The sequence below is a fragment of the Cricetulus griseus genome, assembly GCF_003668045.3.
Source record: "Cricetulus griseus strain 17A/GY chromosome 1 unlocalized genomic scaffold, alternate assembly CriGri-PICRH-1.0 chr1_1, whole genome shotgun sequence".
Taxonomy (NCBI): Eukaryota; Metazoa; Chordata; class Mammalia; order Rodentia; family Cricetidae; genus Cricetulus; species Cricetulus griseus.
The window spans coordinates 156,771,333-156,794,202 of record NW_023276807.1 but is presented as its reverse complement, the minus strand read 5'-3'; the positions used below and the strand labels follow the sequence as shown (position 1 = coordinate 156,794,202).

At 40.3% G+C, this 22,870-nt stretch overlaps 1 protein-coding gene across 5 annotated transcripts in view; it reads left to right on the top strand.

Moving 5' to 3' along the window:
- The first annotated feature begins 264 nt into the window (after positions 1-264).
- Cdkl2 (cyclin dependent kinase like 2) overlaps positions 265-22,870 on the top strand; it is a 42,732-nt gene continuing 20,126 nt past the window's right edge. Inside the window, exons 1-7 of one of the 5 annotated variants that reach the window (XM_027388402.2) lie at positions 265-433; positions 3,851-4,049; positions 11,315-11,509; positions 16,337-16,515; positions 18,004-18,116; positions 19,832-19,977; positions 20,374-20,462. In XM_027388402.2, the coding sequence (XP_027244203.1) occupies positions 3,882-4,049; positions 11,315-11,509; positions 16,337-16,515; positions 18,004-18,116; positions 19,832-19,977; positions 20,374-20,462 (890 nt within the window). In that variant the 5' untranslated portion in view covers positions 265-433; positions 3,851-3,881. Of the gene's footprint in view, positions 482-602; positions 1,081-3,014; positions 3,053-3,850; positions 4,050-11,314; positions 11,510-16,336; positions 16,516-18,003; positions 18,117-19,831; positions 19,978-20,373; positions 20,463-22,870 lie in introns of those variants that run through there. The other 4 variants (XM_027388400.2, XM_027388403.2, XM_027388399.2 and 1 more) reach the window with 4 other exon arrangements.

The following is a 22,870-nucleotide window of genomic DNA, read 5'->3' as shown; positions in this document are numbered from 1 at the left end:
AGATCTTGCCCCGTCATGGCTCAACTGTTCTTCAAACATAAGGCTATAGTATGCAGCCATCCCAGCGCCTTTCCTTCTCTCATGGGCGCTACCCCAAACCTTCCCCTAGCAGGCTGGCGTCCCCAGGGTCCTTTTTCATGTCAAGGCTGTCTCCCACTACATCATTTAGCTGCCTCTGCTAAACAACCTACTAGGCAATTCGGTCCACGGCCCGGAAACGAAAGGAAGTGAGGAATCGCGGTTGGGCGGAACCTCCCTGGGTGGGGCCCGCGCTCCGCCGCGCCCCGGGCGGGCAAGCTGGGACATCTCACGGTCTCCTAAGTCCCCTATAACTGCCCCCTTCCTCCTCCTCGTGGCCACTCGAGTAACCTGCGATCCCTTGAGAGAAGAGGTGGCCTGGCACCGGCGGAAAGGTCCCTACAAACTTAAGACTGTAGGTTTGGAGACGCGGGCGTCAGCTGACCGAACCTGCGGGCTCCAGGTGAAGGGGCGGGGCGGGTTGGCTCGGAGCCAATCATAGCTCCTGACGACAGGGCTCGACCAATCAGAATTAGGGAGGCTCCGGCGCACGCGGGGCGGGCCCGGGCGGGTGAGAGCCGCCCCCTTGCAGCTGGGTGGCCAACGCCTTCGCCCAGGGTTACTTGGAGTGGTGCTGCTTCTCCGAGCTGAGCGACCGCAGGGCTTTCGGCAGGCCGTGCCCTCTTGCCCTAGCTCGTTCCTCTGCGGCTCGTGGCCTTGACAGGTGCAGGTGTTTGTGCCTGTCGTGGACGCATTCTGACCCGGGCCCTTCCTCTCTCTGGAGACTGCCTATGGCTGGGGACCGAGTGAGGTCGTTGCCTTGACGACGGCAGCATGCGGCCCGCGGTCCTGTGTGAGCTTGTGGAGGGCAGAAGCCAATCTGCCTCTCTACCTGCTCCACCTAGCACCCGTAACTGCGCCCCCAGAGAAAATCCCAATACTGGGATTGCTAGTTTGCTAGTCAGCATCTTTTAGATCTGCTAGCGAGATGCATATCACCTCCAATTCGTTTCCAAGTTGAAAACCTTTGGCTCTTTCTATGTGAAGGGTTTGGAAGAAATAGTAAGTATCATACTTTTTAAAGCCCTGTTATCTCGTTCTTTCATCTCTAAAAGATTTCAGTCCGATTTTAACCAAAGAAAATTGGTGGTATTTGAACAGTATGTTTGTGTGGCACAGATCCTATAGTGCCATCGTACCAGGCTCCCTTTTTGTGTGTCGCATGATAGATATCCATAGATTTAAGAGTGGAAGGCAAGAAAAAAACATAGATTATAAGTTACTGAGGAAACAATACATGTTTTAGGCCGTGACACTTTTAAGGTATTACTTGACACGGCTCAGTTGAACAATCAGGTGTGCTGAATGTAGGTGTGTTCACATGTGCAGTTGGTAGGGAAATAAACTTGGAGTAGTAGTCCGCATGTATAATACTAGCTTATGATATGTTTCAGAACTCTGTAGACATGCTTAAAGTAATTTTTATTTGGTTCGATTTGCATCTTCAAATCTCTAGGATGCTAGTCACATATGTTTAAAAAACAATCCAGGTTATAGATTCCAGCTATTTGTATTATTGGTATTACTAGCCTAAAGCTTACTCCTTTATGATACTTAATGGAAGGCTAAAAACTAAGCTAGTTAGAATTATAGTTGAAGGCTTTTCCAAATATAAACTTTTGATTAAAAAGTAAGTAAAGAAGAATTTAAAATGTCTGGAAGTCAGTGTCTGTGATAATGTAAATAGGTTTTAGTAGAATGTAATACCCAAACTACTAATAAAATAGTGAAGGATTTTGAATTTGATGTTCATCGGGGTTGTTTGCATTTCCCCATCATTCTTCTGGTCTTTTATGTCTGTCTGCATGTACAGTTTGCAAATCGTGGGTGCTGGATGGTATAGTTCCGTGGCAGAAAGAATACCTTTTTAGTCTGTTGGAGGCCTTGAGTTAATTCTTATTCTCTATCTCAACCTCAAATTGATAAATGTCAAGGACTGAAAATGTAAAATAGGTAACTTCGGGTTGTCATAATTTTCTAGGATAAAAAGAGGGTGGTGTGTGTGTGTGTGTGTGTGTGTGTGTGTTTCCCCTTTGCTGTTCATATACAGATAGAGAAGCCACTAAAACACAGCCGTCTCTACAGCTTGGGTAAGTTAGCTTTAGAATACTGTAGTTCTCAATATTAAGAGGAAAGAATTGTTTTCACTCCAAAGGTTTGGGATAAAGGTTTTGTATGATCAGGCTTTAAGAATTCAACTATGAGTTATTTGAATATAAACTTAGCTAATGTTAAAGCCCTCCCAAACCCCTGTTAAAACCAAAGTAGGATTTGGAACAATGTTCTTTTATTCATGGCTACTGGAATTTAAATTTCAAAAACCATACTTTAAAATAAACAAATTTATGTTGAGTTATGGGGGCATACTCCTTGAATGTCAGCACTTAGGATGCAGAGTCAAGTGGATTATATACATATTTTTAAAAATAAATATTTATTCATACCCACCCTAAGCACACATTCTACCACTGAGCCACATTTCTTGCCTTAAAATAATGATTTTGGTTTGGAAGGTTTTGTTTATGTTTTGTTTTGTTTTCTGAGACAGGATTTCTCTGTGTAGTTTTGGAGCCTGTCCTGGAACTCACTCTGTAGACCAGGCTGGCCTTGAACTCACAGAGATCCGTCTTCCTCTGCCTCCTGATAGCTGGGATCAAAGTCGTGAACCACCATTGCCTGGCATGATAATTTTTTTTTATAATTAAGTGAAAAGTGCATGAAGATTTCCAATTTGAATTTTTTGAATCTGGTATAACATTTTTCTTTTTTCTTTTCTTTTCTTGTCTTTTTGTTTTTTAGATTTTATTTATTTATTACGTATACAGTCTATACAGTCTTCTGCCTGCATGCCAGCAGAGGCCACTGGATCTCATTTAAGGTGGTTGTGAGCCACCATGTGGTTGCTGGGAATTGAACTCAGGACCTTTGGAAGAACAGTCAGTGTTCTTAACCACTGAGCCATCTCTCCGACCCGGTATAACATTTTTCTAAGATTTATTTTGTTTTGTCTTCATTTTTGGTTTGGTTTGTCTATATAACTCTGCTGTTCTAGAATGCTCTTTAGATCAGACTGGCCTCAAACTAGCAGAGATTTGCCTGCTTCTGTCTCCCAAGTGCTGGGATTAAAGGCGTGTGCTACCATGCCTAGTCGGCTTGTGTATTTTTATTTTATTTGTATGAGTGTTTTCTGTGCACATATGTATGTGCACCAATATGCATACCAGTGCCTAATGCTTGTAGAAGCCAGAAATGGGTGTTGGGTCCCCTGAAACTGGAGTTATGGCTGATTGTGATCCATTGTGAGGGTTTTGAGAACTAAACCCCAGGTTCTCTGGAAGAGCAGTAAGTACATGTTCTTAATTGCTGAGCCATGTCTCCAGTCCCAGCATGAAATATTTTGATTTTCATGAAAACCAAATTCAGGTGTGCCCTTTGCATCTTGAAGGACTGTGCTTTGTGATCTGTAATTGTTTTGAATGATAGCTTGTTGCTTCATATAATTAAAAATAAATTTAATTTGTTAATATGAATCTATACAATTTAAATGTAAAGTTAGTGGCCTCAATTCCTTTGCATTGTTATTTTAAAATGTATAAACATTTTGAAAGCTTAGCTTAGTGTGGGAATGGTAAGAAATGGTGATAGGATAGATAGCTGAGAAGGTAGTGACTTGCTGTAACAAGGGAAACAATTTCACAAGAGTGAATTTGCTGATAGGCTGGACGAAATGGACACACTCAAGGTTGTTAATGCTATGCTTTGATTCCCACAGCAAGAGAAATTCCTACTGGTTTTAAGTCAAAATGGAAAAATATGAGAACCTAGGATTGGTTGGAGAAGGCAGTTATGGAATGGTGATGAAGTGTAGGAACAAAGACAGTGGAAGAATTGTGGCTATTAAGAAGTTCTTAGAGAGTGATGATGACAAAATGGTTAAGAAAATCGCTATGCGAGAAATCAAGTTACTAAAGGTAAGTGCATGCATCCAACTCAAAAGATTAGTTACTTCTTGTTCAAGATTGTGTTACATTTGAAGGAAAATAAACCTGTGGTTTGTGTGTGTGTGTGTGTGTGTGTGTGTGTGTGTGTATGTGTGCGTGTTTGTATGGGGGTGCACATGTGTGTGTACATGTGGAGGCCAGAGGACAGCCATGAGTATTACTACTTAGTATCTGGCCACTCAGGAACTTACTGAGTAGAATAGACTGACTGGCCAGTGAGCACCAGTCTTCATGTCTTCCTTCCCAGAACTTGCTCTGCCATACCTGGCTTTTTATGTAGGTTTTGTGGGTCAACTCAGGCCCTTGTGCTTTGCTGGCTAGCTGTCTCCCTAACCATGTGTTTTTATATTTGTCTTGTTTATAACAAAATTTGAACTTGGAATGCATGCCTGTAGTCCCAGCACTAGGGAAGCAGCGGCAGGCAGGTCTCTGCAAGCTGGATGTCAGCCTGGTGTGCATAGCAAGTTCTAGGACAGCCAGGACTGTATAAAGAAACCCTCTCTCAAAAGAGACAACAATAACTGTAGTGTAGGTTTTTGTTTGGGACTGCTGGCTCCCCAATAATGGACATGGAGACTTTTTATTTATTTATTTATTTATTTATTTTTTAAGGTATCAGCGCTCTGTCTGCATGTATACCTACATGCCAGAAGAGGGTATCAGATCCCATTATAGAGAGTTGTGAGCCACCATGTGGTTGCTCAGAATTGAACTCAGGACCTCTGGAAGAGCAGCCAATGCTCTTAACCTCTGAGCCATCTCTCCAGCCTGAGGCTTATTATTTATTATAAATGCTTGGCCAATAGCTTAGCTTGTTACTAAATAGCTCTTAAAATTAACCCATATTTCTTTTTGTTTTGTTTTGTTTTTCAAGACAGGGTTTCCCTGTGTAACGGTCCTGGCTGCCCTGGAACTCACTTTGTAGACTAGACTGGCCTAGAACTCACTGAGATCTGCCTGCCTCTGCCTCCCAAATGCTAGGATTAAAGGCATGCACCACCACTGCCTGACAACCCATATTTCTTATCTACACTCTATCGTGTGGCAGTATTTTATCTCAGTAAAGCATGCTCATCTTCCTTCTCCTTGTGTCTCTTGAGACTTCATCCTCGAGCTCTCTTTTGTCCTCAACCTCTACCTACCTAGCTATTGACTATTTAGCCCTTTATTAAACCAATGAGAGCAACACACATTCACAGTGTACAAAAAGATTGTTCTATAACTTTTCCACCTTTTTGTCTAATTAAAAGGAAGGTTTTACTTAACATAGGAAAACTATATACAACAAAACAGTTATCAAATAAGAGTTATAGTTACAATATCCAGTCTATTTGTATTTGGCAAATTTAGAGAAAATACTCTATTATGCAATCTGGTGTATGTGGCTAGTTCCAGGACAGCCAGGACTATGTAGAGAAACCATGTTTCAGCAAGCAACAACAATCCCCAAAATTCTGAGGATAAATTTCTTTTTCTGACAAGAAGAAGAAACAAATAATTACCTATTTATATAGCAAATGTAAATGATTCTTAAAATATTTCTTTTCTCTGCATCTGTCAGTCATCCAGTTCTCGCCTGTGCTGGGGGTCCCAAAGACCATCAGAGCATGATTCATTCCTCAGCATACAGCTGTCCTAGTGGCTTTGGAGAGAGCATAATGCAAACCAGCACAGGGAAGAGGAACAAGGGCTGAAATTCAGAGGAAACCTGGATAAACTTCCAAGAGAGTCCTCTCCCAGTGGAGTCACAAAGGATATGCTAATTTCTTCCAACAGCTAGTCCTGACAACACATGAAATAATGCCAACATAGGAAATTCATTAGGAACCCAGGGCACAGAGGTTTTATTAGGGTTTTGGCCATCTTGCCAGTCCAATGTCTGGGTGTTCTTTTCTCTCAATTTTTGTTGACTTATAGTCATTGAAAAACACTAGTATATGATAAATTATATCATAAGAATGGTGACACAGGCCTTTAATACCAGCACTCAGGAGGCAGAGGCAGGCAGATCCCTGAATTGGAGGTCAGACTGGTTTACAGCCAGTGCTTTATGAGACCCTGTTTCAATAAAAGCGAGCCTGAATAAGCTCATGGAACCAGCATGTAAATGAAGAAAAGGAGAAATCAGAATCACTCTAGAATAAGTGAGATGGCTCAGCTGGTAAAGGTGCTTGCTGCCAAGCCTGAGGACCTGAGTTCAGTCCCCAGGCCTCACATGGTGGAAGTAGAAAACTGACTTATACTGAGAGGTTGCAGGTTAAGATATCTTTAAGAGGTTGCAGGTTAAGATATCTTTATTCAAATAATACCAGCCAAGCACAAGCTAGAGCTTTCCCAGAGGCAGCAAGCTAGGGAGGCCAGAGAGAACTCCTATGTGTCTGCTGCACCTTAAGAACTCCCCATGTGTCATCCTGAACCTCCCCTGACCATGCCCTGAAAGGCGTGGTTAAGCACACCTGTAGCCAGCCCTTAGGAGGTGTGGTTATGGTGTCTCCCTACACTGACTCCTGTACACACATGCTCACACACATATACACTCGCACATGTCACACAAATAACATTTCATAAGAATACCACCCTAGCAACCTCCCTGATCATTCTCTGGTCACTGGCGCCTCCCTCCCCTGCTGAGAACAAGTGATTCTGAATCTGCCAGGTGTAAAGTAATGTTTACTTGCATTGTCTCTTTGGTTTTAGCTGCTTATGTTTTTTTCTGAGGATGTTTTTGTTCTTCAAGACAGGTTTCTTTATGTAACAGCCCTAGCTGTACTGGAACTCGTTTTGTAGACCAGGCTGGCCTCTGAACTCACAGAGATCCACCTGTCTCTGCCTGTCTAGTGTTGGGATTAAAGGTGTGTGCTACCATGTCCTTTGGTTTTCTTTGTGTTCTTTTTTTTTTAAGATTTATTTTTCTTTTAAATGTATGGGTGTTTTTCCGTGTGTGTGTGTGTGTGTGTGTGTGTGTGTGTGTGTGTGTGTGTGTGTGTGTGTGTATTCTGGAAATAGAACCCAGATCTTTGCTTGCCTCCTTTCTTTCTCTCTCTTTCTTTCTTCCTTTCTTTCTTTCTTCCTTTCTTTTTTGAGATTTATTTATTTATTTTACATATACCAGTGCTCTATCTGCATGTATGCCTTTATACCAGAAGAGGGGATCAGACCCTACTATACATGGTTGTGAGCCACCATATGGGTGCTGAGAATTGAACTCAGGACCTTTGGAAGAGCAGTCAGTACTCTTAACCACTGAGCTACCACTGAGCCATCTCTCCAGCCCCTACTATGGTGCATCTAGTGTGGATATCTTTCTGCTTAGAAAATTCTTTAGTATTTATTTTTCATTCTAATCCATTCCCTTTCTAGTGTTTGGACTCCAATTAGCATATTTAACTTTTCCTTACTGACTCTCCTAATTTGCACCTCCATCATGTGTTTGCCTACCTGTGCAACCTTCACAATGATTACTATGATTACTCATTTAATGAAAAGATTCTCTTTTCTTTTTCTTTCTTTTTTTTTTTTTGTTTGTTTGTTTTTCGAGACAGGGTTTCTCTGTGTAGCTTTGGAGCCTATCCTGGCACTCACTCTGGAGATCAGGCTGGCCTCGAACTCACAGAGATCCGCCTGCCTCTGCCTCCTGAGTGCTGGGATTACAGGCGTGTGCCACCAACGCCAGGCTAAGATTCTCTTTTCAATAGGCCATTAAACTCAATTATTGAATTGCCACTTTGTAGTATTTTTAAAATGCCTTTTAAACTATGTAATATAACCCAAGTATAGCCATAAAACAATGTTCCTCAGTTGGAGACTCCAGCTGGCTGCCTTAGCTGGTTCCCCCGTTTCTGCTGGTGTTGTAAGCGCCTGATTTTTTTTTTTTCTGGTTTTTTGAGACAGGGTTTCTCTGTGGCTTTGGAGGCTGTCCTGGAACTAGCTCTTGTAGACTAGGCTGGTCTCAAATTCACAGAGATCTGCCTGCCTCTGCCTCTCGAGTGCTGGGACTAAAGGCATGCGCCACCAACGCCTGGCCGTAAGTGCCTGATTTGAAGATGTTTTGCTATCTGCTGTTTCTGTCTATCTGTGTGATGGTTGTTGTTTTATTTTTGCTATATAGTTAGTAGGCTCATTTTTTCCAAACCAAATGCATGGCTATCACAAATCATTTTCTATAGAACGCACACTTGATACTGTTACTCTTATATCTAGATTTCTATTTGGTAGCTTTCTGTTGCCTTTTATACTGTTTCTTCAATTCTTTTTTTTTTTTTTTTTTTTTTTAGATTTTACTTATTTATTATGTATATAGTCTTGTGCCTGCATGCCAGCAGAGGGCACCAGATCTCATTCAAGGCGGTTGTGAGCCACCATGTGGTTGCTGGGAATTGAACTCAGGACCTCTGGAAGAATAGTCAATGCTCTTAACCACTGAGCCATCTCTCCAGCCCCCAATTCTTTTATCATTTATTCTTTTGCCACTCCTTTAGCAATTATATGAAATCAACTTAACTTTCTAATACCTCAAATGGCTGCTTTTACAATGAAGATTCTTAGACATTTTAACTGTACTTGCTGTGGGGTGGTTACCAGAGAAGACTGCTTCGACACAGTTCTTTTTTCTTTTCTTTTTTTTTTGGTTTTTCAAGACAGGGTTTCTCTGTGGCTTTGTAGGCTGTCCTGGAACTAGTTCTTGTAGACCAGACTAGTCTCGAACTCACAGAGATCCTCTACCTCTGCCTCCCGAGTGCTGGGATTAAAGGCGAGCGCCACCACCGCTTGGCTGGACACAGGTTTAAGCCAATAGAAAGTCTTTATTAGCCAGCTAGCAACTATACTTGATGTTGGGGAATCCAGCATAATCCCAAGACTCTCCCAGAGTGAGCTTTTAAGCTCAAAACCATGTTCTTGGTTGACACACTTCAGCTAACAAGAATAGTTATCCAGAAGTAGAACTACAGAAGCAAAAAAGCAAGGTTAGTCTATTTAGAGACTTTCCCAGAACTATGGTCTTGGATGGATTAGGACTTTATTTTAGTTCTGGCAGGTGGTGCTGTCTATGTGCTGAGTTTTACAGCCTGAATGATACTTCCACCGTGGAGTCAGTTGTGCTAAGTCTCGGGGCCTGCTTTGTCCTGGGGTGTTGCTACAGTACTTACTCCCACCTTTTCATCCCTTTTCCCTTACAAAAGATATATGTGTGTAACGATAAATCTTTCCGCCAGGCTGCTGGAGTCCTGCTGCCAAGTGGGCACCCAAAATAACACACAGAGTCTTATATTAGGTACAAATGCTGCTGGTCAATGACTAAGATTTCTTATTTGCTAGCTCTGTCTTAAGTATCACTCATAACTATTAATCTATATATTTATAAAGATTTATCTGATCAAGGACGCCAACAGCGTCCTCTCTTGTCAGATTCACATGGCAGCTCCAGAGAAGGGAGAAGGAGAAGAGAGCAACTTCCTGCTTGTCCCTGCTTATATTTTGAGTCTGCCTGCTATGTCACTTCCTGCCTGAATCCCAAGACTTTACTACATTTTTCCAGAATCTTCCTTGACTCCTAGTCCAGCCTAAATTGCTGCCTCATTGGCCAAACTGCTTTATTCAACAACCAATAAGATAAACATACACAGAAGGATGTCCTCCATTATATGTATTATTACTTTCATGTATTTTAAATCTCTGTTTTGTTAGATATTTATAATTGGTATTTATTGGGATATATTAAGATTCATCTTTTACATTACTCTTCCATGTTCCCTCTGTTTCTCAGCCTCTTACCTGGGATCCCTTTTCCTTGCTTTAAAGTAAATTCTTTAGCCAATCCTGGTGGCTCATGTTTACAGTTCCAGTTCATTGGAGGCTGATCCAAGAGAATAAAGGCTTCTTGAACCTCTGCCTAAAAAGAAAAATGAAAGCAAAGAACTAAATCCTTTATTTTCTTTAAAGCAGATATGTTAGCAAGGGATACTGTTCATTTTTTGTCAGTCTGAAACAATATTTTTGTTCTTTGTTTTTAAAAACTATATCCACAGAAAACAGAATTCTTGAAGTTAATTACATTATGTTCAAAATTTGATTCCACTGTTCTGTTGTCTCAGTGTTCCCATGAAAAGTTAGCTGTCTCTCTTATCTAACTTTTAAAAACAAAGATTTATGGCCAGGTGTGGTAGCACAAGCCATCCCATCACTTCATAATCAGAGGCAGGTGGATCTCTATGAGTTTGAGGCCAGCCTGGTCTGTGTATTGAACCCCAGGATAGCCAGACCTATGTAATAGAGACTGTTTCAAAAGTAAAAATAAAATTAAATGTATATTTTCTGTTTCATAGCCATGATGCCCATATTTGATAAGGTTTGTTCCTACATGAAATTGATAGGTTGTCCATTTTCAAAATTGTCCTCTTTTCTTCCTTTTTTTACTTGAATACAATTTGAATGGCAGTCATATTACTAGATCACATATTCTAGTGATTTCTTCCTTTTGAAGGTGGCAACGCTTTTTTATTTATATTTGATGAGTGTCAACCTGCTATTTGTCTTACTCTTTTCATATAGCATTGTTGAACAGATCTTGGAATAATTCCTGCCCCTTGCATTTGTCCCCTCCTCCCTCTCTTTCTTCCTTCCTCTTTCATGATAGAGATGAACCCAGGACCTCAGTCATGTTAGGCAAGTTACCTGTTACTGAGCTATGCTCTCAGCCCCTTGAATATTTTTAATTTTATGATAATATGGTACTTTTGGAGCATCTATCAGTAAGAGATTCATTTAGGGGAGAGGATAGGATTTTGCTGGTGGTAACAGAAATCTGCTATTGTTTTGTAATCATTTCTTTATATCATAGGGCTGAGTATACAGTTGGATTCTGTTAGCCTTAACTTCTTTGAATTTGTAGTCTCTGATTTTTTTCCTAATCAAATTTTTTACTTGTTTGATAGATTCTGTCCAGTAAGTGTCTCTGTGTGGTTGTTACTGTCGCCTTTCCATTGCTAGTCTTTTGTGCCATTCAGTTCTAGGGGTGCTTGTTAATGTTTTTTTTTTTTTTCTTGTTGGCTTTATTGTGTTCTCAGAGCAGAGAAGGAACAATATTCTCTTTGATTGTTATTTTAGAACTTGAATATATTTGTACAATATGCACTGTTCATGCATTTTATTTATATATCTTCTTATACTAGCATCTTTTAAATAGTTAATTGCTCATAACTTGACCTTCTAAAATTATTTTGCATCTTTTATAACAGCAACTGAGGCATGAAAATTTGGTGAATCTGTTGGAAGTATGTAAGAAAAAAAAACGCTGGTACCTAGTCTTTGAATTTGTTGACCACACAATTCTTGATGACTTGAAACTATTTCCAAATGGACTAGACTATCAAGTGGTTCAAAAGTATTTGTTTCAGATTATTAATGGAATTGGATTTTGCCACAGTCACAATGTAAGTATTAGGTATGATGCCTATTTTGCCAATCTTTCACTGTCTTTATAATAGTGACTTAGCTTAATGAGATATTTGTCTTGAGTTTGAACCAGTAACATAATTGAAATGAACTCTATTACTCTGATAGTGCTGATTTTTATGTGTCTTAATATATGACACATGAAAATTTTCTAAAAAATGGAATTTCTAACAAAATGGTGGGCCCTATTGAAAAGTTGAAAGGGTACACAATAGACACCTTATTCTTACTAAATATATTATACATTTAAGTTTGCTGTAGTTGCTCAATAGTTATTTATAGTCTGTGAACTAATTTTATAATCTTAGTTCAATTTATTAATTTATTAATCTCTAATACTTATGTGTTTTAAAGTAAGTTGCAGACATCAGTATACTTTTGTACACCAGTTTATTGTGTGTGTGCACATGTCACAGTGTATATGTCAGAGTATAACTTGAACTAGTCAGTTGTCTTCTACAGTGTACGTTTGGGGAATTGGCTTTAGTTTGTCATACTTGGTGGCAAGTGCCTTTACCCACTGAGCCATCTCTCTAGTTCCCCAGAATGCTAAAATATGAAATGCTTTGCTTATAAACTAGACTTAAATATTTGTTCATTTATGATTTTTGTTCTTTTTAACATATCATTTGCTGAGTGGAATAGGTACATTTGAAGTGTATACCAAGGAACTATGTTTTGCTGACTCGTGTTTTCTTGCCTACTTGTAAAGAGAGTATGAAAATCTATGTTCTTCTCATCTAGTCTGTAGCAACTTTTTCTTTTCTTCTTCTTTTCTTTTTTGTCTTTTGGATGCCATAGAAAAGCAACTCCAGAAATAAATAGCACCTATAGGGCATAAAATGAATAACTCAACATATACATTTTTACAAAATATTTTATATAATAGCCTTTTTTGAATACAACCATCATGAGTGATAGTGGTATATAGTTTGAGAACTGAAGACTGTTGGTAAAGTGCTTGCCTAGTATGTGCAAAACCCCAGGTTTAATTCTAAGCACCATAAACCAGGTATGGTACTGCATTTCAGGAATCCCATCACTTGGGAGTTAGAAGCCAACCTTGGCTAAGTAGCAAGTTGAAGGTCAGCTTAGGCTACATGAGGCTCTTCTCTCAGCAGATATAGAAGTAGGGGCTGGAGAGTTGGTGTCATAGATACTCTTCCAGAGGCCCCGCATTGGGTATCCAGCTTAAAATCACCTATAATTTCAGCTTCAGGAGATCTGATGCCCTTTTTGGGTCTTCACTGACATGTTCACACACATGACCTACACTCACACTGAAGCATAAATAACAAGTAAAAGAGAAAATAGCTACTTGAACATTTGGTTGTTTTCCTTTTCTTATTTATCATCTTCAGTTTTTAGGGTCTTGTTGTCTACTCCCATTATGTAATTATGTTATAGTATACAATTCAGGATGACTACATCTGTGTATATGTGTATATTTATTATTCAGTAGAGACATCTAGGTTAGTTCGTATTGGCTTTCCTTGTGAATCTCCTAAATCAATGGTCTGGTCTCAGAAAATTGAGTTCTGAGAAGTCCAGCTTTGACATTGTTTTTTTTAATCATGAATATTCACATTAATCAAGGTCAGGAAACTGAATGCCAGATTAATAAATCAGAGATATGTTGTCACAGGAACAGACTACATATAATGTTGGATATGCAGAAAATTGGATCAGTATGAAGTGTTATTATCTTAGTAATTTTTCTCATTGTTGTGACATAATAACTGACCAAAACAACTTAAGGAATGAAGGGTTGACTTGGTTCACATTTGAGGGTTCAGTCCCTTATGTCAGGGAAATCATGATGGCAGGAATGGAGAATCCCATTGCATGACAGTCAGCAGCAGAGAAATAAGCTGGTGCTTAGCCTGCTTGCTCCTCTTGATTCAGGCCAGGACTCCAGCCCATGGAATGGTGCCCCCCACATTCGGTATGGGTCTTACTTCAGTTAAATATCTCTGAAGCTGACCTTACAGACACAGCCAAAGTTGATAATCAGTTATTGTCAGAGACATTGATGAATTCTTCTAATGAAACGATAACTTCTCCAATACCAAATGGTCAGCTCTAAAAAATACGTGTAAGTGACATTATATGGACTAAGCAAGTTGTATTTAGAAATATAGCCAGGTGTGGTGGTGCACGCTTTTAATCACAGCACTTTGGAGGCAGAGGTAGGTGGATCCTTGTGAGTTTGAGGCCAAGCTGGTCTACAAAGCAAGTTCCAGGACAGGCTCCAAAACTACAGAGAAACCCTGTCTTGAAAAACCAAAACAACAACAACACAGCAAAACTCCCAAAAAACAAAAAGAAAAGAAATACACACACACACACACACACACACACACACACACACACACACACACACACCCCAACACCAACTAATGTTAAAGGGGTACCAAATTTGAAAAAGGGCAAAGAAGAGGAATAATAACGGAGGGATCAGAGAAAGCAAAGACAAGAGAGAAATTATATACTTATAATTTCAAAAAATTAAAAGAAATAATTAAAAACAACAACCAAAAAAATCTGTTTCTTCCTGGTGAGTCTGAAATACTATCCTAAGAGTAGAATGACCAACGAAGTCATAGTATAGTATAATTGGCTGGCTGACTGGGTCTGTCTCTGTCTCTCTCTCTGTCTCTCTCTGGGTTTTGAAGACAGGGTTTTTTGTTTGTTTGTTTGTTTGTTTTTGTTTGTTTGTTTGTAGCCCTTGCTGTCCTGGAACTCACTCTGTAGACCAGGCTAGCCTCCAACTCAGAGATCTGTCTGCCTCAGCCTTCCAAGTGCTGGGATTAAAGCCATGCACCTCCACCATTTGGTTGTCATTGACTTTGTTTCTGTTGAAGAATATTTCAGTGTATACTGCTTACACATGCCACTCTTTTCTTTAAGTTCCTCAAGCTTATAAGATATGAGCTGTCTGACAATCCAGTATAGGCACATAGCATTGATTTGGTCCAGGAGAGTTGCCTGGGCAGTGAAGCCAGCTGTGTCCACTGGTGGGTCATTTTGCTGTTACCAGTAACATTGTCATGTCTAACATACTTGACAAACACATTCTTAACATGGGAGCCCACATTGTTCCCAGGAAGAGTTTCACTCAAGGCTTCATGGTGCACTCCAGCAGACCGCTTCTGTTGTGACACTCATTGAAGCAAGGTCACCACCCTGCCAGGTTTGAGAGCACCAGTCTTCACTTGGCCCACAGGACAGTAACAATGCCACCAACGTTATAGACATCCTGGAGGGACAGTTGCAAAGACTTGCTAATTGGAACCAAAGCTTCCATCAATGTGGTCCCACTGGCACTGTCATCTTTCTGGATGACTTTCCATCCCTTGAACTAAGGCTGCTATAACACTTTTGGCTCAGCATGTTGTTACCATAACCAGAAATTGAGACAAATGCTACTGTGTCAGGGTTGTAGCCAACTTTCTTAATTTCCTTAGCAGTTATCTCCCATCTCTTCTGGCTGTAGGGTGGCTCAGTGGAATCCATTTTGTTGACACAGACAATGAACAATGTAGTAGTCAATGTGTAAGCCAGAAGGGCACACTCACGGGGCTGCCCGTTCTTGGAGATACCAGCTTCAAGTTCACCAACATCAGTTGCAACGATCAGGGCAACACAGTTGCCCTGAATTGGGCCTGTAATCCTGTTTTTTGTTAAATCTCAGTGACCTGGGGCACCAGTAATAGTCACATAGTATTTGCTGCTCTCTCAGATTTCTGCAGGGAGATGTCATAGTGGTTCTAGCCCACATTCAGCTTTCAGTTTGTCCTAGACCCAGGCATACTTGAAGGACCTTCTCCTGTCTCAGCAGCCTCCTTCCCAAACATCTCAGTGGTTTGTTTGTCAATTCCACCACATTCATCAATCAGATGGCCAGTCCTGTGGCTCATCTGACTCCACATGTCCAGTGACAATGATGTTGCTATGAATCTTTTCCTTTCCCATTTTGTTTTTGAATTGGTGGTGTTCCGATGGCAAACCAGTTATGAAAAAAGAAATGTTCATTTTTGATGACAGAACTGACCTCACTCTAATCAAAGTATTAGCATTTCCTGACAGGCACACTAGTTTTTCTTTTTCCACTCTCAAATTGTCCTAGGTTATGCTCCTGTACCCTACACTCTCCTCAAACTTCTATACTGCTACTACCCATTCCCAGCCTTTTGTAAGTGGAAACTATCATAGCACCTGTTTCAGGGTTAATGTGTGGTAAAATAAGGTAAAGTATGTAAAACTTTGTGTAGGGCCTGACACATGCGTGATAAAGTGTTTGCTAATGCAGTACTGTATTAAAAACCTATCATAAAGTTTATATATTGGTGGCGCATGCCTTTAATCCCAGCACTAGGGAGGCAGAGGCAGGTGGATCTCTGTGAGTTCGAGGCCAGCCTGGTCTCCAGAGCGAGTGCCAGGATAGGCTCCAAAGCTTCACAGAGAAACTCTGTCTCGAAAAACCAAAAAAAAAAAAAATTTCCTTGACTTCAACAACAGGTTTATTCCTTGGTCTTGACAGTATGTAACTGACTGAAAGTTGATTTGTGGGTTAATGATATATATTTTACTTAATGTCTTTGCTATTTCAACTAACATTTGAAACATGATGTTCTCTTTTGTTCTCTTTTGTTTAGGTCGCAGGGCTTAAGCCCCAGAATAACTTTCTATGTGCTCTACTCTCACAGGAACAAGCATTGGTGCCCTGCTCATGCAGGCACTACCTTCCCAAATTAATTGGTTTAACATATTTTATGGTCTGTGGTTTTTTTTTTTTGTCTTAGATCATACACAGAGATATAAAACCCGAGAATATATTAGTCTCTCAGTCTGGTGTTGTAAAATTATGTGACTTTGGATTTGCACGGACATTGGCAGCTCCTGGGGAGGTTTACACTGACTACGTGGCCACCCGATGGTACCGAGCTCCAGAACTGCTGGTTGGTGACGTCAAGTACGGCAAGTAAGAGTCAGGAATGAGGGCACAGAGGCTGACTCTTTGAAAGTGTGGGATGCATATATAACACATGATCCACTTAACACTGGAAGGGAGGCCTGGGTTCAATGTTTAGTGAGGGGTTTGTAACAATCCCTAGTGCTTTCTCTTTGGAAATTCTTTTTAAAAATCCGTTTGAGGGCTGGGTGGCCCAGTGGTGGAGTCCTTTCCTGTGGCAGTAAGATCCTGGTTTATTCCACAAGGTGTTAGAACAAACCAACAAAAAGCTTGCAATACAACTTGGGGTAGTTGTACTTATTTTAAAGGGAAAACTGAGTAATTTTAATGATCATAAAGAAATACATTTGTTAGTGCCTGGAGAGATGGCCCAGGGGTTAAGAGAGTACAGAGGGCACCTGAGTTCCCAGAACCCATACTGGGTGGTTCATGAGAGTCTGACACCTCTGGCCTCCTTGGACACCTGCACTTATGTACATACACACACACACACACACACACACACACACACACACACAATTTGATTTAAAGTTAAATAATGTTTATCATCTGTAAAGAGAAGTTAATATTGACTAGAGAAGTCTCACAGTTATAATACAAGGTAGAGTAGGCAACATGAGGGTAAAAATATTAAAGTATTTTAAAACATAAGTTGTCTTTATAAATGAATTCTTCAAAGGGGGAAGACTATGAATTTTGCTTTTGACAGAAATTTTCCTAAAATATTTTCTATATTGAGTATATTAGACATCTAGTAATCTTTTTTGAATTATTTTGAGTTCTCATTTTACTTCACTGCTATAATTTTTGTAGTATTTTATAATTCAGCTATGAATGGGCAACTTCAAAGTAGCTGGCTCTATGCTGACATGCTATGTAAGTTCTGAATAATTGTTAGGATAGTTTTAATTTTTTTCTTTCCTTTTTATTAGCTTTCAGTTCTTGTTGTTACTCTGTTGTCAGTGACCACTTCTTTTTTCTACTGTTCTTTTTTTTTAAAGTGTGCTAAAGACTACACTGATAACCTTGTTAGAGTGAGCAATGTAGAAATGGAGGGTGACTAGGCACCCAGTGGGCAGCCAGAGAGTCTTATTTTCAGAATGAAATACATGTAACAAGTGTGGCTTTTCAGAATCTTTGTCCTTTAGTGTCAGATGGTTGAAGTTTCTGGATATCTCACTTATTGAAATAGAGAGTTAGAATTTGTTTGTTTGTTTGTTTTTCCAGACAGGGTTTCTCTATGTAGTTTTTGGAGCCTGTCTGGAACTTGCTCTGTAGACCAGGCTGACCTCAAACTCACAGAGATCCACCTGCCTCTGGCTCCCAAGAGCTAGAATTAAAGGTGTGTGTCACCACCACCTGGCGAGGGTTAGAACTCTTATAGAGAAATAATTTTAAGTGACAAGACTTACTACTGTGCCTCTCAGTGCCTAGAAGATGCAGGCACAGGAAAGGTGTCAGGAAGTCACATCTTACATCACCTCACTTTTTTTCCAGGGCTGTTGATGTTTGGGCCATTGGCTGTCTGGTCATTGAAATGCTCATGGGGCAACCCCTATTTCCGGGAGAATCTGATATTGATCAGCTGCATCATATTATGACATGTTTAGGTAAGAGTATACATCTATGATTTATATTTTACAGTTTTTCCTGTGTGTTTTTATTGTTATTTAAAGTTGTTCGTGCATTAAAGGTGATACTTATTTTAGGTGAAGGTAGGGAGTAAATATATAGACACACACTGCACACATACACACACAGCTATGCATGCACATATGCACACACACAAACACACATAAATGCATGTACATATGCACACCCTCTGAGTCTCTAGCAAGGCTGATCAGTAGAAGAGAAAAGGAGGTGGTTGCTGAAGATAAATAGAATCATAAATCTAATAGACAGGAAAATTTTAAAAAATCATTTTAACAAAGACTATATTAGCATGCAATCAACTGCCTTGAAGTTGCTCAAAGTCACTGCTGATTTTAAAGGGCTGCAAGAATTATAGCAAGGCAGTGTAGTGAGAATTCATAATAATCCAGAAAATTCGAGCCTGGTTTTGAATCATGGTCACCTCTGCTCCACCACCCCACCGCCCCCGACAGAGACGATGTAATTATCACTTTTTCCCTATTGTGCCGGTGTGCGAGTGATGAAATCCAGCTATCCCCCTTCATCCTCATCTTCATCTCCAGCATAAAATGAGAGGCACAGAGATTTATGGGATAGCATAATATTGCCTTGCATTTGAATTTTGTTTTTGTGTTTTCTTTTCTGAGACTAGTGTCTCACTGTATAGACCAGGGTAGCCCCAAACTCTCTATCCTTCTGCCTAAGCCTCTCAGTCTTTACTACCTCAGCCTCCCAAGGCTATGACTGCAGATGTGTGTCACTGTGCTGGTGACTGTGACTGCAGATGTGCATCACCATGCACAGCTTCCCTAGATTTTGTCTGTCATTCTTAGTGCTTTGGATGATCTTCCAGAGCTAGACTCTGAGCCTTACATTTGTTGGAATATAATATAAAATTCATATTTTAAGATAGCTTTTAAAATGGAAATAATAGTAACACACTTGGGGTAATTTAATTATTTGGTTTTAAGTTCTGAGATTAAGAATTTGTTAAGTATTATATGATTTCTTGCAGTAGAATTTTCATATTACTGCTGTATCACAGGGAGGAGGGAGGAAGAATAGAGGGGTTGCATCTGTACCAAATATGTACATTATCCTTTTCAATATTTCCTCAATATTATGCTTATATAGTATTTACAGTGTACTAGTATAATAAAAAGTTTATAAAATTTAACTTCAATTATATAGTTCAAGATCTAATAGGTATTAAAGTTGAGAAAAAGTTTAAAATGCTCAAATTTGAATTTAGATATAGGGACACAATCTGTTGAATAAATATTAAATTCTCTTAGGGAGGAACTGGTTTATCTAGTTAGATTTTGCCTGTGTGACTCTGTCTTCATTGTTTTGGGCACATGATACATTTTACTGTTAGCAGGAGCAGCGGTGTTTCATCTAGAGCAGCACAAACTGTTCTCCACCTGTCTGTCCTGTGTCTTCACAAGTATTCCGCTTGTAAATGTATTTAATTTTCTAGGTGGATAAGTTATAAAAACAGTGTCCATTTTCTTGAACTGTCTTGTGTCAAGCCCACTATAAAGACTTCCAAGTGCCTTCACAGTAACAATCTTGCATGCTGTGAGAGTCCTACTGTCCACTAGCTGTTTTCACTGTTTCTCTGTGCTACCTGCCTCTTCACCACTTCTGAGCCTGTACTGATGAAGGTGGATGCTGGTTTTCTTCCCAGGTAATTTAATTCCAAGGCACCAGGAGCTGTTTTATAAAAATCCTGTGTTTGCTGGAGTAAGATTGCCTGAGATTAAAGACACAGAAACAGAACCCCTCGAGATCCGTTATCCCAAGCTCCCTGAAGTCGTGATAAATTTAGCAAAGGTAATTCTTTGTTATAGGAAACTTGTATAGTCTGGAGACTTGGTTCATGTAGTGCCCCTCCCTCCATCCCTTTCTCCCTGCCTCCCTCTCTCCCTCCCTCCTTCCCTCCCTCCCTCCCTCCCAACCAACCTCCCTTCCTCCTAACCTTCTTCCCTACTTGATCTTTTAGGTCAACAATTTCCTCAGGTAATTTTAAATTTATTTCTTGGAAAGACTGCTTCTTAGGAATTTACACCCACAGACACTGGATGCTGGGTCTCTCTTTCTGTGACATAAAAACCACTGATGGTCACTATTGTGATTTGTGCTTTATTTTGTTCATTGGCTAGAAAGAAGAAATCTAAATGTAGACAGTTGTTCTTGAAGAAGACTCATATATGTTCTTGATTTTTTCAGAAGTGCTTGCATATTGACCCAGACAAAAGGCCCTTCTGTGCTGACCTTCTGCACCATGATTTCTTCCAAATGGATGGATTTGCTGAGAGGTACAGTACTGTAGTGCCGGCCCGTGCTCTGCAGGCTGGAGTAACCAGGGTCACAGGAAAGTCTCCACCACAGTCACAGGGTCTTACTTGTTGCCACCACCTTTGCAGGATGTCAACTACCTAAAGCCTACTCCATTTACCCTTAGCAGTAATGCAATTCCTAGGAGTGGTTTCCTATGTTTATCAGACTGGAGCTGCTGGTTTTCATGAAACAGTCACTTTTGGCATTTCTCTTTCTGTCTTCTGTGATGACATCTACCATTCAGGTCACTAATTCCTGTGTTGCTGCAACTGTGCAGTTGCCATCTTCTGTTGCTGCTGGACTCATGCCACACCAGGTCCAGTGGTGCTGACTATCCTGCTGGTGTGCTGATGTGCCAAGTCCTTAAGGTGCTAGGCTTGTGTGCTGGCATAGTTTCCAGTGCCATCTAGATGTTAGCATCAGCTCTGCTGACCGGACAAGAAACAGGAAATGAGTGGCTGTGGCCATGCTGGATATCTGTCTGTATGCAGTGCAAATACATATAGTATAAAATATATTTTGAGCCAGGTGTTGGTGGTGAACGCATTTAATCCCAGCACTCAGGAGGCAGAGGAAGCCGGATATCTGTGAGTTCAAGACCAGCCTGATCTACAGAGTGAGTTCAAGGACAGGCTCCAAAACAATACAGAGAAACCCTGTCTCAAAAAAAAAAAAAACAAACTATATGTAATATGCATTTGCATGTTCATATGAATTTGTGTATGTGCACATGAATGAAGATACTCTTGGGGGCCAGAAGAGGGCAGCAGATCCCTGGAACTGGAGTTATAGGCATGGCTCCTGAAATGGGTTCTGGGAACCAAACTCAGGTCCTCTACAAGGGCAGTGTGCATTCTTTTTTTTTTTCTTTTATTAGTTCAAATTAGGAACAAGCTTGCTTCAACTGTCAATCCCTTCTCCCTCTCCTACCCCTCCCCCCCAACATCCCACCTGCCCTTAACCATCTCCCCTCCACTCCCCAGGCAGGGTAAGGCCCTCAAAAGGGGCTCCCCAAAGTCTACCACATCATCCTGGGCCAGATCTAGGCCCTTCCCCATGTGTCCAGGCCAGTGTCCATTCTTAACTGGTGAGTTGTCTCTTCAGTCCTAAAGCTTTGTCATTTTGCAAAATCTAACTTAACATATTTGGATTCTCACATTTGCTTCTGTACTCATTTGTGAACACCATGGTATGTTATTTTAGTTGGAAGAAACAAATGGATATCTAGAAAAATGAAAGAATATTTAATAGTCTTTGAGGTAATTTAGTATTCTTTGATTCTATGTCAAACTTTAATATTATACCAAAATCTGGCATTGGTAGTTTTTTCCTTCTTTCCTTCCCCCCCATTCCTCCTTCCCTCCCTTGTTTCCTTCCTTTTTCTCGTCTTCTTTTTTTAAAAAAAATTATCACAGGTAGGATCTTGCACTGTACTTCTAGCTGGTCCGAAACTCACTATGTAGTCCAGGCTTGACCCAAAGTCAGCCTTGGCCTCCTGAGTGCTGAAATTTACAGGTGTATGACACCATGACAATTTCAGCTATAGCAGTTCGTTTATTTAAATTTTACTTTGTTTATTTGTGTGTGTGTGTGTGTGTGTGTGTGTGTGTGTGTGTGTGTGTGTTTGTCTGTCACATGTGTGTGCCCATAGATGCTGGAAGACTGTGTTGGGTGCCGTGGAGCTGAAGTTATAGGCAGTTGTTTGCTACCAGATGTGGGTGCTGGGAATTGAGTGTGGGTTTCCAGAAAAGCAGCAAATAGTCTTAGCTGCTGAGCCATCTCTCCAGTCCTCTAAAAGACTGGATGCATTGTGAAACTTAAACCACGTCAATGAACTTTTCTTTCTCTGTTGCATTAAATCCATTTTTGTCTGATTTTCTGAATTGATGTTTTATCTGTGCATGCTTTTATGACATACTTTTATCATTTGAAGCACATTGGTAATGTTGAATTATGTGGACCTTAAAAATGTTGGTATGTCTTTAATCCCAGCACTCGGGAGGCAGAGGCAGGTGGATCTCTGTGAGTTCGAGACCAGCCTGGTCTACAAGAGCTAGTTCCAGGACAGCCTCCAAAGCCACAGAGAAACCCTGTCTCGAAAAACCAAAAAAAAAAATTTTTTTGGTATGTCATTAGATAATATAAAAATTATACTCCATTTTATCAGAAGGCTTTTGAACTATGGGAGGACCTTTAAGATCCCAAGTTAATAGAATTGTAATTTTTGTATGAAAGTTTAAATTTTTTGTTTACAGAAATATTATCAGTTGCTTTCCTTGCAATGACTAGCTCATCTTGTTCATTTTCAAAGCAAAGTGTCTGCTGCATACCCTTCTGACTAAGCATGGCCTTTTAGTTAGTCTTTCAAGTGTAAATATCTTATGAG